This window comes from Vigna angularis, chromosome 4 (assembly GCF_016808095.1).
Source record: "Vigna angularis cultivar LongXiaoDou No.4 chromosome 4, ASM1680809v1, whole genome shotgun sequence".
NCBI classification, from domain to species: domain Eukaryota; kingdom Viridiplantae; phylum Streptophyta; class Magnoliopsida; order Fabales; family Fabaceae; genus Vigna; species Vigna angularis.
The window spans coordinates 3,631,310-3,646,494 of NC_068973.1; the positions used below are offsets into that span (position 1 = coordinate 3,631,310).

The 15,185-nt window shown below is 36.4% G+C and overlaps 2 protein-coding genes across 2 annotated transcripts; one reads left to right on the forward strand and one right to left on the reverse strand.

Annotated features, from left to right (window-relative positions):
- The first annotated feature begins 2,825 nt into the window (after positions 1–2,825).
- On the forward strand, positions 2,826–4,523 carry LOC108330817 (verprolin). The gene has a single exon (XM_017565382.2). It carries the CDS (start codon positions 2,826–2,828, stop codon positions 4,521–4,523), a length of 1,698 nt encoding a protein of 565 aa, XP_017420871.1.
- A 1,813-nt stretch (positions 4,524–6,336) lies between these two features.
- LOC108330988 (glycerophosphocholine acyltransferase 1) lies at positions 6,337–9,530 on the reverse strand. The gene is made up of 8 exons (XM_017565591.2): positions 9,285–9,530; positions 8,971–9,039; positions 8,782–8,839; positions 8,566–8,666; positions 8,304–8,399; positions 8,114–8,207; positions 7,033–7,270; positions 6,337–6,920 (listed from the first exon to the last, which is right to left on the reverse strand). Exons 1-8 carry the CDS (start codon positions 9,456–9,458, stop codon positions 6,620–6,622), a joined length of 1,131 nt encoding a protein of 376 aa, XP_017421080.1. The 5' UTR covers positions 9,459–9,530; the 3' UTR covers positions 6,337–6,619.
- Positions 9,531–15,185: the final 5,655 nt, after the last annotated feature.

Here is a 15,185-nt window from a genome sequence, read left to right on the forward strand (position 1 = left end):
TTAGCTAAAATGATTCACGTGCTCGATGAATATAATATTGTTTTTATTGAGATAAAAACAAATTAAAGAAAATTAAATTAAAAATGGATATCTTAATGAACATTAAGAATATTAATTAGTTTGAATTATTTTTAAAGGACCAAAACTACAGTATTTTTTTAAATTACAATTGTGTAATAATTTCTTTAAATTGTGAAAAGGCATTCGAAATATATAGACCTAAATTGCAAATAATTTTATCCAACCACATCTATTCAACTACATTTTGACTGTTAGGAAATTTCTATAAAATTAGTTGTCCAGCAAAAAAGTTTTGGATTATTTGATTGATAATCAAACTCATTTTGAATTAATTGATAATCAAACTCATGTTTATAAAAAGTGATATTGTTGTTAGAAAAGTTGAAATGATCAATTTAAGATTGAGATGTGTCTTCTTTTTTATATATTTATGAGAACTTTTTTTAATATAAAATAAGTACTTTTGTTTTATTTGAATTAGGGAGAATGTGTATCTGTAAAGACATTATCAATAAATGGTATATACGATATTATTATCAACTTATATTATTCTTAATAAACTCTTACATGTGGACCTTAACTTGTGATTGGTTGTCTAAAGATTTTAATAACAATATAAGCTCTTATTAATACGTAATAAAAATATTAATGTTTTACAAGTCTTATTAGAAAATGTTTTTGAATATCTTGATATTAATGTTCTCGCACATATCCTAAATAGAAAAGATACAAGTAAAATCTTAAAGAAAGAAATTTATATTTAATTTCCATTTAAGATTAATTGCTTAAATAATGCTATGATATAGATAGTATTCAGTGTCACTCATACGTGTTATTAATTTGAAAGTAGAAGCATCTTTACACATATATTATGAAGTGTGAAAGGGGTATATTAAGTTACATAATAAATAAGTACTTAATGATTAAGTCAATAAGTACTATAAGAAAAAATCGGTCCATGTGAGAATGAACTTAAATTCATGTAAATGTTATTTTGAATATGAAATAAAAAATATAACTTTAGTCCAGTGAATAGTTTTTATTTATTTTAATTTTTTTGAAGTGTGTTAGGTGAAATGATGTTTCAGACAACAGTAGAGGTTGATGAGAATTGAGAAGAGAGGGCATAAGGCTATAAAGAACAATGAATGGATAGGGTGCCAACAATGACTCCTACAGTAAAATTTTCAAAGGAGAAAAAATTAAAGTGTCGTTTGGGGTTTTCATCTTTTAAAAAAGTGCGCTCCCGAAAAGCCAGTTTTAGCGTTCTCTTGTTGGAAAGGAAGTGCGTTTCAATCATTGCCTACACACTCCAATCATTCAGGGGCAAGCCCAACCAAACACGTACCAGTACAAATTCATAGTACTTCTTCTTTCTCCCAACCTTTATTTATTTGTGAGAGAAAAAAAAAATACAGGAAAAACATAGATTAGTTGACCAGAGCATGTGTGTGCAAAAATCTAGGTACCATGGGTTATGGACACAGTTGGGACAAAATAAGAGATTGTTGAAACAATGTAAGTTTTGTTTTCTTAATTTCTTTTTGTTTGTCCATTTCTCAAATATTTTTATTCTTCCCCTTCTTCTGTGTTACTTTTTAATACGTGTATGAGGATAACTTTTTTACACAGAATTTTCTTTTATTTCTAACTATTTAATATTTTAATTTGTGATTTAAAATGTTAACAAAAGTAGATATATTTGTTTTTCGGATGGGAAACAATTTCATTTCTTCAAATACATTGTGTTCCTTTGAAATTTTCGAAGACTTGTATTGGATTGAGTGATCTGCAACACTTTCAAAGACTTCAACTTGAATAGATCTAGTATACCCTTGTTGTTGAATACTAGCTTAAAATATGTTGTATTGATGGAACTCATATATTATTACACACCAAGCAACACATAATTATAGCAAGTGCTTCAAAAGTTCAAATAAGAAAGAAAAAGAAAAAAAAAACAGGACAAAATAATGTTAACTTCAAAAGTTTGGGGCCCGAGTGCCCAACCATGGGAATCTCGTTCATAAGTTGTGTTCATAATTTAAGATTAATGTCATAAGGAGGTAACATCTCAATCGTTTTCAAAATTTTCTAAAATATATCAAAACCTATCTTAAGTCTATTGTATTATTTCTATACAATTCGCGTTTCATATATTCAATCTTCGCTATGCAGAAATATGGTTAAAAATCCTTGTTATCCACATATTAACAAGGTAAATTTCTAAGTTCGGCATAGATTACAACAAATTAGGAACATCCTTTGTTCTATAATATTTCTTTTAAGATTTTTAATAATCAACCTTTTTCATATTAGTTTAAGATGCGTTGTTATGTCAACCATGACCCCACAAAGGAATTCGACTTCAACACCAAAATATAGATATTTGCTCTTCAAGAAAGCTGAAAATGCGACAAATATAAATATAATAATTACATTTATATATTTGATTAAAAGTCTTGTATCTTCCTCCATTGAAAATAATGAAATGTTAATCTCCATATTATCATTCTAAAATCACAATAAAATTACTATAACGTAATACACTTTTTGTTTAGAGGATAATTATTTTTCTCTCAGAATAATTCTTCTAAAATGTGATTAAATAAATGAAGATGGTTTGCACAGTGGATGGAGAGTTTGGGGAGTACCTGTTACTCCAAGTATATTATCTGTCCATGGTCGGAATGAAAGAGGTTGCAAGTTGTTAAGTTACGTTGTCGTTCCACTTTAAGAATTTCATTTCACGTTGTCCCCTACCTCACTGCTTTCTCCCACCCTCATCACCACCACCAACCACCATGCCCCACCGTCGCTCCTGGCACTCATCGCCACCCTTACTCAGCCCTCCACTCATAATCATTCTCTTCCCCATCGTCATACTCACCATCCTCTTCCTCGCTCTGCCGCCGCTCCTCTCCGCCGCCACGCGCCTCATACGCCCTGCCTCCGTCAAGACCAGCTGGGACTCCCTCAACATCCTCATCGTCGTTTTCGCAATCCTGTGCGGCGTCTTTGCCAGACGAAACGACGATGAACAGACCCCAAGAAATAACCACCACGACGCCGTTCCGGATCGAAATGCTGCGTTTCGACGAGTCCCTTCCGAAGGACAATCTCAGTGGCTTGGGTTCACAGGGGAAAGAAAGGAGTATATTAATGATACCCCTCTCAACCGGTTTCAGTCACCTGCAACCGGTGATACACCGTTGAGGATGAGAAGAAACAGCAGCTCTTATCCAGATCTGCGCCAGTGGGAAACCGGCGATGAGCGGTACAAGTTCCGCTTCTCTGATGACTTTGAAATCGACAAGCAGTTCCGCACGCCGGCTAGGGACCATTTCCCCGCCTTCGACCACCGCAAACGATTGCCGGAATCACCACCATCACTGTCACCACAACCACAACCACAACATCAGCATCAACACCATCAACAACAAGACGATGAAGAAAAGGAAATTCCGGTTGATACCTTCGAAACTCGTCCTTCATCACCGCCGGTGAAATCAATTACGCCAACTCCTCCACCACCGCCGCCGCCGCCTCCTCCTCAGCCGGAATCGGCCCGTCGCAATGCACGACGGTCGCATCGGAAAACAGAGAGAGTCAGTGAGATAACCGTCGAGCTCGACGAGCGCGAGTTCACGACGATCCGCTCTCCGCCTCCGGCTCCTCCGACACCGCCTCCGCCGTCGGCGAAGGTGCGATCGGAGCGTAAGAGCGAGCGAAAGAAGAGCAATGTGAAGAGAGAGATAGCGATGGTTTGGGCTTCAGTTCTCTCCAACCAGCGAAAGAAAAAGAAGAAGCAAAGAGCAAAAAATAACCACGATCAACATTACTACGAAGATAATGCCGACGAATTAGCGAACAGCACGACAGTGCCACCACCAACGCCGCCACCTCCACCACCTCCTCCGCCACCAACTTCAATGTTCCACAGTCTATTCCGAAAAGGACTAGGCAAGAGCAAGAAAATCCACTCAGTGTCACCGCCACCACCCCCGCCACCTCCTCCGCCGTCGAAGCGGTGGTCCAAGCGCAAGAGCCACAACCCTCCTCCGTCTCCTCCGTCTCCTGCGTCTCCTCCACGCCGTCGAAACACGGGGCGACCACCGCTGCCGAGCAGAAGCGTCAATTTCCACGACGAGATTCACGAGTCAGCTAACATCGGCAACCAGTCGCCGCTGATTCCCGTTCCGCCACCGCCTCCGCCGTTCAAGATGAAGGCGATGAAGTTCGTGGTCCGTGGAGATTTCGTCAGGATACGCAGCAACCAGAGCTCGCGGTGTAGCTCTCCAGAAAGGGAGGAGATTATAATGAATGTATCGGAAAGTACAGTGAGTGAGAGCGTTACGGATGGTAACGGCGTTTTCTGTCCCAGCCCCGATGTGAACATTAAAGCTGAATCTTTCATCGCTAAGCGCAGGGGAGAGTGGAAGCTCGAAAAACTGAACTCCTTGAAGGAGAAAAGCAATGTCTCGTTGCCTCGTAGGTTGTAGAAAAGGAATGAGTGAAGAAAACACAAAAAAAAAAAACATGGCTCTAATTATGGTATTTTTTTAGTTCAGGTATTAGAGCCTGCTACTGATGAATGCTTGAGCATCTTGGGTATGGGTTTGAGTTTGTTTTATTTCCCTCACATGCTTTCAGTGATTCATGTCATTTTTTTTAACATATTTGTATAGCACTACTTAACTAGGGCTCTGATTCTGTTTTTGATGTCCTATTGGAGCTTCTAGTAGTTTTTCAACCAACCAATTTCTCCAGTGCAACATCATTCTGATTGTTCACTACCACTAGTAAATGTGATTTTGTGTTTCTCGAACATTTTCGTTGCTGACTTTTGACTTTCTTCTTGTGATGTACTAGAAGTTCTATAAAGATCATTGAATTAGCCTAGAATCCATTTTCTAACGATGTGGATAAAGCATAAATTTTGAAGTATATGCTTAGCTTTCAGGGCTAAAGAGAAGCACTTTCAGTTCCCTTAAGAATCTTTCCTTTCCTTCCTTCTTTTGGGCACACCAGCCATCTCTGTCCTCATCCATGCAAGCAAAACCCCAAGCCACTCCTTTTTATTGTTAAAAAATTAGGCAAATTTATTCCCAGGATGATATATAAACTTTTCTCATTCTTTTTAAAAAAGCATGTTTATTTTTTTTTTTTTAAAAGTAAGAATAATCCTCTTGTTTAAATGATTAAAAAATTAACTTGTCGTGTGTCAACAAATTACGTAATAAAAGGAACAAAGTTACTTAATTATTATATCCGGAGGACTTAATTTACCTGATTATTTCTCAAATACACAAAAATCTAATAATTATAATACAATTATCTGTTCACTATATTTTTATATCTTATTTATTGTTGTGGATTTAAAGTATTTTAAATATCTCACATAGATTAAAGATATATAACTATAAATATAGGTTAGTGTAAATCTCTTCCTACTAAAATAAAATGTTTTGTGAAATGAATAAAGAGATATAGTTAAATGATAGTAATTAAGTACAAACTTTATTATATTAAGTTAATTTTGTAAAATTAAATATAAAAAACATGTCTAACATCAATCACAAATATAATTAAATTATAAAATATAAGTAAATAAAAACTTTATCTTATGAATTTGTTTTGTAAATTGCTTTTGTAATATTTAGTTATGTTTAAATTTCACTACAAAGAAAGAAAAGTAGTTTTTGGGTACTTTGATATTTCACTATATGTTAACATATTTCGCAATTCATTGGAAATGCAACGTTTTCAGAGGTATGAGTTTTGTCTATACAATTTTTTGGGTTATCTTAAAGAAAGAAAACAATGTTCAGTAATACCTAAATTAGTATTTCATTCATCATTCACATATATGTGTTTTATCTACGCTAGTAATATGTATTAATTGCAGTAAGTTCACTGGCTGAGTATTTGTTAACATCTTAAACAAATCTCTGAATTAATATAGGTGTCCCTTTCTTCGTCCCTAAAGTGTTCACTCACATATTCTCTCATAAATGTTCAACTATTCAGCCAACTAATCCAAATACACAAGTGTACACATGCTATTTCATTTGAGTTTCATTAATGCATACATTTATTAATTCAAATTTCAACTATATCTTCAAATACACCATGTTCTATGAAATTTGCAGCTTAATTTTGCCCTCCAGAATTAAAGGCTTTTGATCCTGCCCACCTTGATGAGATTTTCATAATGGATTTGATCATTCCATTGTTGATTTTTAGCAGCTTTTGAATGTGACAGACACAAAATCGTGGTAGGGACATTACAGGAAGTACTAAGGACATGTGTACTAAAATTCGTCAGTCTCTGGAAGGAACACAGAAATTATACTTTTCAAGACTGTTCTACAAAGTGCCCATCAGAACAAAGGCACACATGGAATGTGCATTGGTATATTCCACTTCTACATTTTGAGAACCGTAGATCGGTTACACTGAGGTTTTCTTGTAATATACACAGCAGGAGTAATAAGGTGTGACTAAATGGATATATATATATATATATATATATATATATATATATATATATATAATATCATGAAGAATTGTTGAACTACCTACAATTTTCTAATCACTAATGATTTTGATTTGGAACATGTTGCATTTCTGTTTTCTTTTTCTCCTTGAGAATTACCTGCCTAGGCATTACATCTATGAGGAAGCTTCCCCCATTCCACACTGAAGCAGAAATCTTCAGTATTTGGAAAACCACAGACAGTTCATAAGACAAGAATATGGGAACAGTTAGTGCTGTGGTTGCCACAGTGAATATGCCTTGAAGAATGATGTACATCAACAAGCGATTTTGATCCCCTAGTAGGCCACTTAAGCGCCACCACACATTGTTTGCTTTCTGAGCCTTTTTGGAGAGTTCCCTATGAAACAGTTAAGACAACAAAATGAGAAATTTCAGAGAACTTTCCACCACCACTCAAGAACACACCCCTCCAAAATGAAGTGAAAAGTTTAGCAGTGTTCTTTGATTACCTGTAGGAAGTCATGACTTCAGGATCTCTTAAAAACCGTTGTCTGCGCAAGACATTGACAATGAGGAAGTATAGAACCTGCCACAGAATGTAAACTGCTAAGGGAACCAAAAACAACCACATAAAGAGATAGGATTTATCTTCAACATAGGGCCATGTAGCCCTTGCAGCAGTTCCCTCTGGTCGCATGGCTTCAAAGGTTGCAGGATTCCACCATCGAATAGAAAAGAAAACTAATCCTGAAAAGAAAAGAAAACTATTGCATTAAAAGCATAATATTTCACACGGCTATAACAAATCAAAACCAAAATGGAAGCAGAGTAAGAGACATGAAGTTGAGAACTCTGTCACAAGTTCATTCCAACTGTAGCAGCTCTAATGTTGATGTCTATTCAGAAATTCAAGTTCAACATGGATAAACAAGTATTAAAATAACATTTTGATAATATTCAGGATAAAATATATTAATTGAATATACAGATTTATCTAGGGGCATATTCTTAGATGAAGAAGACTCAAATGGTTTTATATCTGGCAGATATCACATAATTCAAGCAAGGATCAAGAAATCCTTCATATGAACTAATCCAAATTCCTTGATAAGGATACATTCTGACTATTATAGCCGCTTTTTAAATTTCCTTACAGAATTTAATCATGAATTGAGTTCTGTACAAATAGAATATTAAATATTCTACAAAATTATCCACCTCTACAATTAAAGTTTCTGGCATTTCCATGTCTTGCATGAAGCTATTGAACATTGATGTTTGAATATGCATCTACAAGGATCTATCTAGGTGCAGAAAAACTAGTACTTAAGTTAAACCAACCACAATGCACAATACTATTCTAGAATCCTTTCAAATTGAATGGAGAAATCATGAAGATAATAGAATTTGAACGCAAAGCCTGTAAAATACGCTTTATCAAAATGTTCCATACAAATTTACTTAGTGCACGCTATGCAATAACACATACAGACCCTTTTTTTGCAGTCATTCCCAATATTTGACCATCGAAAACATTTTTTTATTGTTTAAAAAAGAGGAGCGATTAAAAAATTAAAGTTATAACATTACCAGGTAGAAGATGGATAAGAACACTGACAATTTTGTCAAAAGAACTGAAAACCAAACTGCAGCGCCAAACAATCAAAGCCCACGCTAATGGTCCCTGCGACAGTTCTTGAATAAGTCATTAAGTCATAAAGATGACAAATGAACCATTTTTCTACCAAGATATCAAATTATCAAGGGGAAACATGCTTACCTCAGCGAATGAAAAGCAAACCATGAAAAGCTTTTCATTCCTTGGATAAAAAAGGAGGTAAATCAAGAAGATTGTATTGGCATAATAGCAAAAATCCTGAAACATATGAACGATCACTTAATTGCTTTGCTTTCATATATAGTTTTCTACTACTTAACACATGAAACTAATACTTGTATCCTCATAATAATGAGAACAAAAAGACATTGTTCCAATTATTTTAACCAGTAAAGGTATTGAAATAGAGTCTATCATCATTTACCAGGAGGTAGTAATGCCATTTCTTGAACCTGTAATATATCCAACGGAGAGGAACAAACACGACATAGAACAAACAATATACCAAGGGAACAGCTTGTGGCTCTGGTAAAAAAAGAGAGTAATAAAATATGAAAACCAATAAAGAAGGCATTGAATCTTCTCAAAAGAGAAAGAGAGAAAGAAAAACCAATACACTGTTCTATCAGAATCAACTTACTTGCCCCGAAGAGGAAGCAAAACCCACCGAAGCCAAGAACCCCCAAAAGATGAGTCACCTGAACATTCACAGAAATAAATAAAAAAATCAAAGCTTGTTCAATATTAACATACCCAAATGGCCTTAGATGATGAAAAAGAAATCCATAGCTAAAAAACACGAATCAGAAATTAAGCGAAACAAACCCACCTTGTTAATGAACCTTTCATGCTCTTCAGCTTGTTTGACTATCTTCACAGCTTGTTTGGACAAGACCTCCTTAAGTTTCAGCCAAAACAAAACAAACCCATATCATAAAATTAAAAAACAGATACAGCCATGCATAGAAATCAAATTGAAAAAACGAAAAGCACAAAACTTGTCACGCCATTTAAATACAGTTTTTGTATATTATTCTTCTGTCAGCTATAAAATCAAATTCACCAACAATACCAAAAGAACATGCATCTAAGTTTTATAACAAAAAGAGAAAAAAAAAACACGGATTTAAGGTAACAACGTACCTTGGACCTATCCCTGAACCTACGCCTTGTCCTTTTAGAGGGTTCGCTGTCTGTGTAGTCTGATGCAAGATCTTCGTTATCAGACACAGCCATATGTGTTTGAATTGATTCAGACAAAGAAAGATGGCGGTGTATGCAGAAACAGAAATATGCCCTCTTTGTTCTGCTATCCATCTACATATAAATACATACACATACACCACACGTGTACATGTACAAAACTTTGATTCATAAAGAAAATTTGAAAGCAAAGAAAGCGTATTCGCTGATCAACCAGAAGTGTAACTTTAATTGAATGGTCCGACACTATTAAAACTATTTTCTTTTATATAATTTTAAATTTTATATCATTGAAAAATTAATAGTTTGTATAATAATTGTTTTAAAATTCTAGATTACAGATCATTTGTAATTGGTTAACACGATATAAGCATTCGTCAAAATTAAAATTGTTTGTAAATTTAACATATTAATGCTAACAATTAATTGTGAAATTACAGTCATCCGGAAATAAAATAAACGGGAATTTAAACTTAACAATTGAAAGGATTGAACACTACAAGTGTTCAATCAGGAAATTCCTAAGAAGATTACTCCGCAACAACAGTAACCTCCAGCTCTTGCCCCAAAGGAATCTTCTCAACAACATCTGCTCCCATCCAAGTGGATGATCATCGCCAAAGAGACATATCCATACAGCACACAACACAAGCAATGCAAGTGTGAGCTAGATATAAAAAGCATGTTATACATAAAGCACAATTAATTCATGTTATCATACTTAGATTCGTATAAAAGAACAATTAGGGCATACTCATTAAATCACCATTCATCCACTCATACGACATACAAAAGTCATCCAAACATGATAAACTGACATCACAAGACTTGTTACTTTATACCCTGACTCGTCCGGACTAGAATGATTACCGAGCTATGGCGGGTCTTGCACTCGTGGTGGCTTTATGGAACTTGAGCACTACCGCTCTGGCACTACCGCCTGGTGGAACTTTGGGCACTACCACCCGGCCACAGTCATGAGGTTAATCCGTTATCACTCACCTTGGATCATATGGAAGCACCCAAGACTAGGACCTCCTGCTACTCCTCACCACATGGTTCAATCCTCTCTACCTGAGAAGAAAGACCATTGGAGTTTCAGGATGACCCCCAAAACTGAGCTACCATGTAATCATTCTATACAACCCCAAAACACCACCATGTATCCTCTCCTTGAGGATCATGGAATTATGTTCATGAATCATATTGTTACTTTAAACCTTAACCACAATTATGAATAATCAGATACCACCATATTATCACAACAAATCCAACATATCTCATACATTTACATATTTTCACATAATTCATGTCACAGACAATATTCCAAACATTGGTACACATAATTCAACCCAAGAGCAAAGGAACTTAAAATTCAACATATTTGTAAAATACTATTTGGACGAGTACTATTCACTGAACATTATTGGACGAACGTTATTTACCAAACACAATAAGGCCGAACGTTATAAAGATCTAACTCTCAATACTTACTGCCATGTCTCTGAGAGGGGTGTTCGGTGCTACATCTAGAGGAGTGAAAGGCTTGCTGCAAATCTGGGAGAGGAAACGTGGAGAGTTGTTGGAGTTTGAAGGAGATCAAATCTTTTGGAGAAAGATCCAAGGAAGTCTTCAAGAGGTAAGAGGAGTTAGATCTTTTGTTTGATTGTTGAAATATGTTGTATTTGATGCAAATCTGGGAAGAAGGGATGAAAATTTGGAGTTTCTGGGTTTCTGGAAATCTGAGTTCGATTCTGCAGAATTCTGCAGAATCGCGCGTTCGTCCCAAATGGCTCGACCAAGTGGTCGGCCAAACAGTATGAGCGTTCGGTCTTGTATTATAATGTACGAACATGTACGTTCGTCCGTGGGCAAAAGTTAATATTGTATACGTTCGTCCTTAAGTATGGAATTGACCGTTCGTCCTTAAGTATTCAATTGAGCGTTCGTCCTTAAGTATTGAATTGAGCGTTCGTCCTTAAGTATTGAATTGAGCGTTCGTCCTTAAGTATTGAATTGAGCGTTCGTCCTTAAGTATTGAATTGAGCGTTCGTCCTTAAGTATTGAATTGAGCGTTCGTCCTTAAGTATTCAATTGAGCGTTCGTCCTTAAGTATTGAATTGAGCGTTCGTCTTTAAGTATTAAATTGAGCGTTCATCCTTAGGTATTGAATTGGGCGTTCGTCCTTAAATATTGAATAGAGCGTTCGTCCTTAAATATTGAATAGAGCGTTCGTCCTTAAAGCGTTCGTCCTGTCGAGTGTAGCGTTCGGTCTTATTATGGATTCTTAAAACGGTCGGTTTTGATGTCCTAGTGAAAATAACGTTCGGTCTTAGTAAATTAGTGATTATACGTTCGTCCATACCGTATACGTTCGTCCACACAGTGTTTATTCGGCCTCCTCGTATTTGATCTGTATAGCGTTCGTCCCAGTGAGCATCCCTAGGTATAGGCGAGCGTTCGTATTAGTAGCAATCAGTTTTGGAACGTTCGTTCAATAAGTATTGAGAGTTAGATCTTTATAACGTTCGGCCTTATTGTGTTTGGTAAATAACGTTCGTCCAATAGTGTTCAGTGAATAGTACTCGTCCAAATAGTATTTTACAAATATGTTGAATTTTAAGTTCCTTTGCTCTTGGGTTGAATTATGTGTACCAATGTTTGGAATATTGTCTGTGACATGAATTATGTGAAAATATGTAAATGTATGAGATATGTTGGATTTGTTGTGATAATATGGTGGTATCTGATTATTCATAATTGTGGTTAAGGTTTAAAGTAACAATATGATTCATGAACGTAATTCCATGATCCTCAAGGAGAGGATACATGGTGGTGTTTTGGGGTTGTATAGAATGATTACATGGTAGCTCAGTTTTGGGGGTCATCCTGAAACTCCAATGGTCTTTCTTCTCAGGTAGAGAGGATTGAACCATGTGGTGAGGAGTAGCAGGAGGTCCTAGTCTTGGGTGCTTCCATATGATCCAAGGTGAGTGATAACGGATTAACCTCGTGACTGTGGCCGGGCGGTAGTGCCCAAAGTTCCACCAGGCGGTAGTGCTAGAGCGGTAGTGCTCAAGTTCCATAAAGCCACCACGAGTGCAAGACCCGCCATAGCTCGGTAATCATTCTAGTCCGGACGAGTCAGGGTATAAAGTAACAAGTCTTGTGATGTCAGTTTATCATGTTTGAATGACTTTTGTATGTCGTATGAGTGGATGAATGGTGATTTAATGAGTATGCCCTAATTGTTCTTTTATACGAATCTAAGTATGATAACATGAATTAATTGTGCTTTATGTATAACATGCTTTTTATATCTAGCTCACCCTTGCATTGTTTGTGTTGTGTGCTGTATGGATATGTCTCTTTGGCGATGATCATCCACTTGGATGGGAGCAGATGTTGTTGAGAAGATTCCTTTGGGGCAAGAGCTGGAGGTTACTGTTGTTGCGGAGTAGTCTTCTTAGGAATTTCCTGATTGAACACTTGTAGTGTTCAATCCTTTCAACTGTTAAGTTTAAATTCCCGTTTATTTTATTTCCGGATGACTGTAATTTCACAATTAATTACACGTCATACTCCGACTGTTCTCTATATTGGTACGTTGACGTCTTTATTATGTAATATTCGTTATTATATAATCGGGATGTTACATTAATGGTATCAGAGTAGTTCTTCCTTAGAAACCTGTTGGTTGTGGGTGTGCACTGTTTATGATTGTGAATTTTGGCCAGTTTGTAAGAAGTTCCATTAGTTTCTTTGAGTTAGACTAATAGTCTTTCTCTCTGTGTGAACAGAAGATGGCAACTAGACTTCCTCTTTCCCTCGAACCGTGTAGTCTGAATCTAATGGTATGACTGGAGTCTGTACTTCATGCATCGCAGCAACAGAATGTTGCAATGGTACAGCAAAGGACCATTGCGTTACAGAATCTAGAAGTCGCAAGGGTATCTGCCGAGAACGCGAGAGTGGCCTCTAAGAATATTCAAAAACAATTCATTGAAGTATTGACTAGTGGCAGAACCACTCAGGGTGCTTTTCCCTCTGTCGTTCCTGTTTAAGAGTGGAGCCTAGAGAATTTTCTTCTACACAACTAAATTGTGTGCCGATACTAGTGTCGAGGAAGCAGACCCATGGTTTAGAGATTTTGGATGTGAATCGAAATCAAAGTCAAGTTGACAAGACTCAGAAGAACAAATCATTTGGGGAAAGTAAGGCAAAAAACCCTATCAGCAACCCAACCGCTTGTACCTACATCAGTAACGTGTTATCAAGGTGGTGGTGTTCACTACAAGAGAGACTGCCCTAAACTCTCTAGGGTGAAGATTGAAGAGAAGAAATGCTTTGTTTGGAAAACTTTAGTATACTAGTAAGTGATCAAGGATTCGAACTGGTGGTTTTACCCCAGCATCAGGACAAATCCCGACTAGTTCAATTTGTGTTAGATGCCCAATTATCATCGTTGGATGCAAGTTCATGGTGAACTTGATCCCTTTATCTCTTCAAGGCCTGGATGTCATTCTGGGAATGGATTGGTTGACTATCAACCGTATTCTTCTTGACTGTGGTCGAAAGTAGTTGGTGTTTTCCGACCCAGATGGTTTGGAGATGATCGCGAACAAGGAAGTCTTGACGGATGTTAGGAATGGAGCCATGTGTTTGGTAGTATTAATTTAACAGAAATTGTGATATACGAGTTCGGGTGTCTCAAATTCAATTGTGCTGCTTTATTGGTTATATTCTCCAGCGCAGTTAGTGGTATAATTTGTGCAGATACTTTGAAGGATATAATTGTACGTACTCTTGTTTCATATTTGGAACATTATAAGAATGTGTTAGCATAAGAGTATAAAAATGAGAGCTATATTCAAAGAAATTAAATCTTACTTTTGGAAATGAATAACACAACAGCGTATGATAAGACAAATATCATACATATTTCATTAATTTAGGCCCTTAAGGTCAAAGGGACTACACATTTTTCCAAACCTCATAAGTTATAACCAGATACCATAATATTCGTGTGAAAGTAGTACCACACACGTTAAACAAACATACATAAAAAAAATAAAAAATAAAATAAAATAAAGCAAATAAATATTATAGTCCATAATTAAAATAAAATGTTCACAAGTCGGCCACGATTGACCATTAAGAGTACAGTCCATAAAATACGATAAAAAAAAATTCAATAAAAAAATTCTCGAGCTGGTTGTGGTGGTCTAAGGGAGAGCTCCGTCGAGGGAGCTCTGGTTCGGAATGCGAGAGGCATGGGTGGAGGGATTTGTCGTTCATCACCTTCGTCGTCGATGATGATCGGAATGAGGAACAAATCCAGCAGCCTCGGCGCCCTCATAATTACCCAGTCATATTCTTCTAACAAAAATTTGTGTCAATAATAGAAGAGGAAGAAAAAAAAATAAAAATAAAAATAAAAATAAAAATAAAAATAAAAATAGAGATATAATCAGGGTTCTTACCATACATGTATCGCGGTAGCAGAGAAAATATGGTGCCAGTGGGGTCTAAGTCTGCTTGCAAGCGCCTGACCCGATTGCCATGATTGTTGAACCAGCAGTGCACGTTGTATTCGCTGGCTTCTCCGAAAGCCCTTAGTCGAGACGCAATCTCGACGACTTGGGCTCTGCTTGGATGTGTGACCCCATAATTATATATGTTGGTCATCATCCTGATCTGATCGTCAGTAGGACGCCACCGCTGACTGGTGTACCTCTCTGTTTCCATCTCACTCATCCTCCCTCTCAAAGTATTTCTAAAGCATAAAAATAATAAAATAAAATAAAAAGAACAAAACAAAAATATTCAGTGTTTTCTTTA

Excerpts from the sequence above, each read along its gene's own strand:
- LOC108330817 (XM_017565382.2), top strand. The coding sequence starts at position 2,826 with ATGCCCCACCGTCGCTCCTGGCACTCATCGCCACCCTTACTCAGCCCT.
- LOC108330988 (XM_017565591.2), bottom strand. The coding sequence starts at position 9,458 with ATGGATAGCAGAACAAAGAGGGCATATTTCTGTTTCTGCATACACCGC. Across the intron at positions 8,400-8,565 it reads AATGGCATTACTACCTCCTG|GATTTTTGCTATTATGCCAA; the intron begins GTAAATGATGAT and ends CATATGTTTCAG. Across the intron at positions 8,208-8,303 it reads TTTGCTTTTCATTCGCTGAG|GGACCATTAGCGTGGGCTTT; the intron begins GTAAGCATGTTT and ends GAACTGTCGCAG.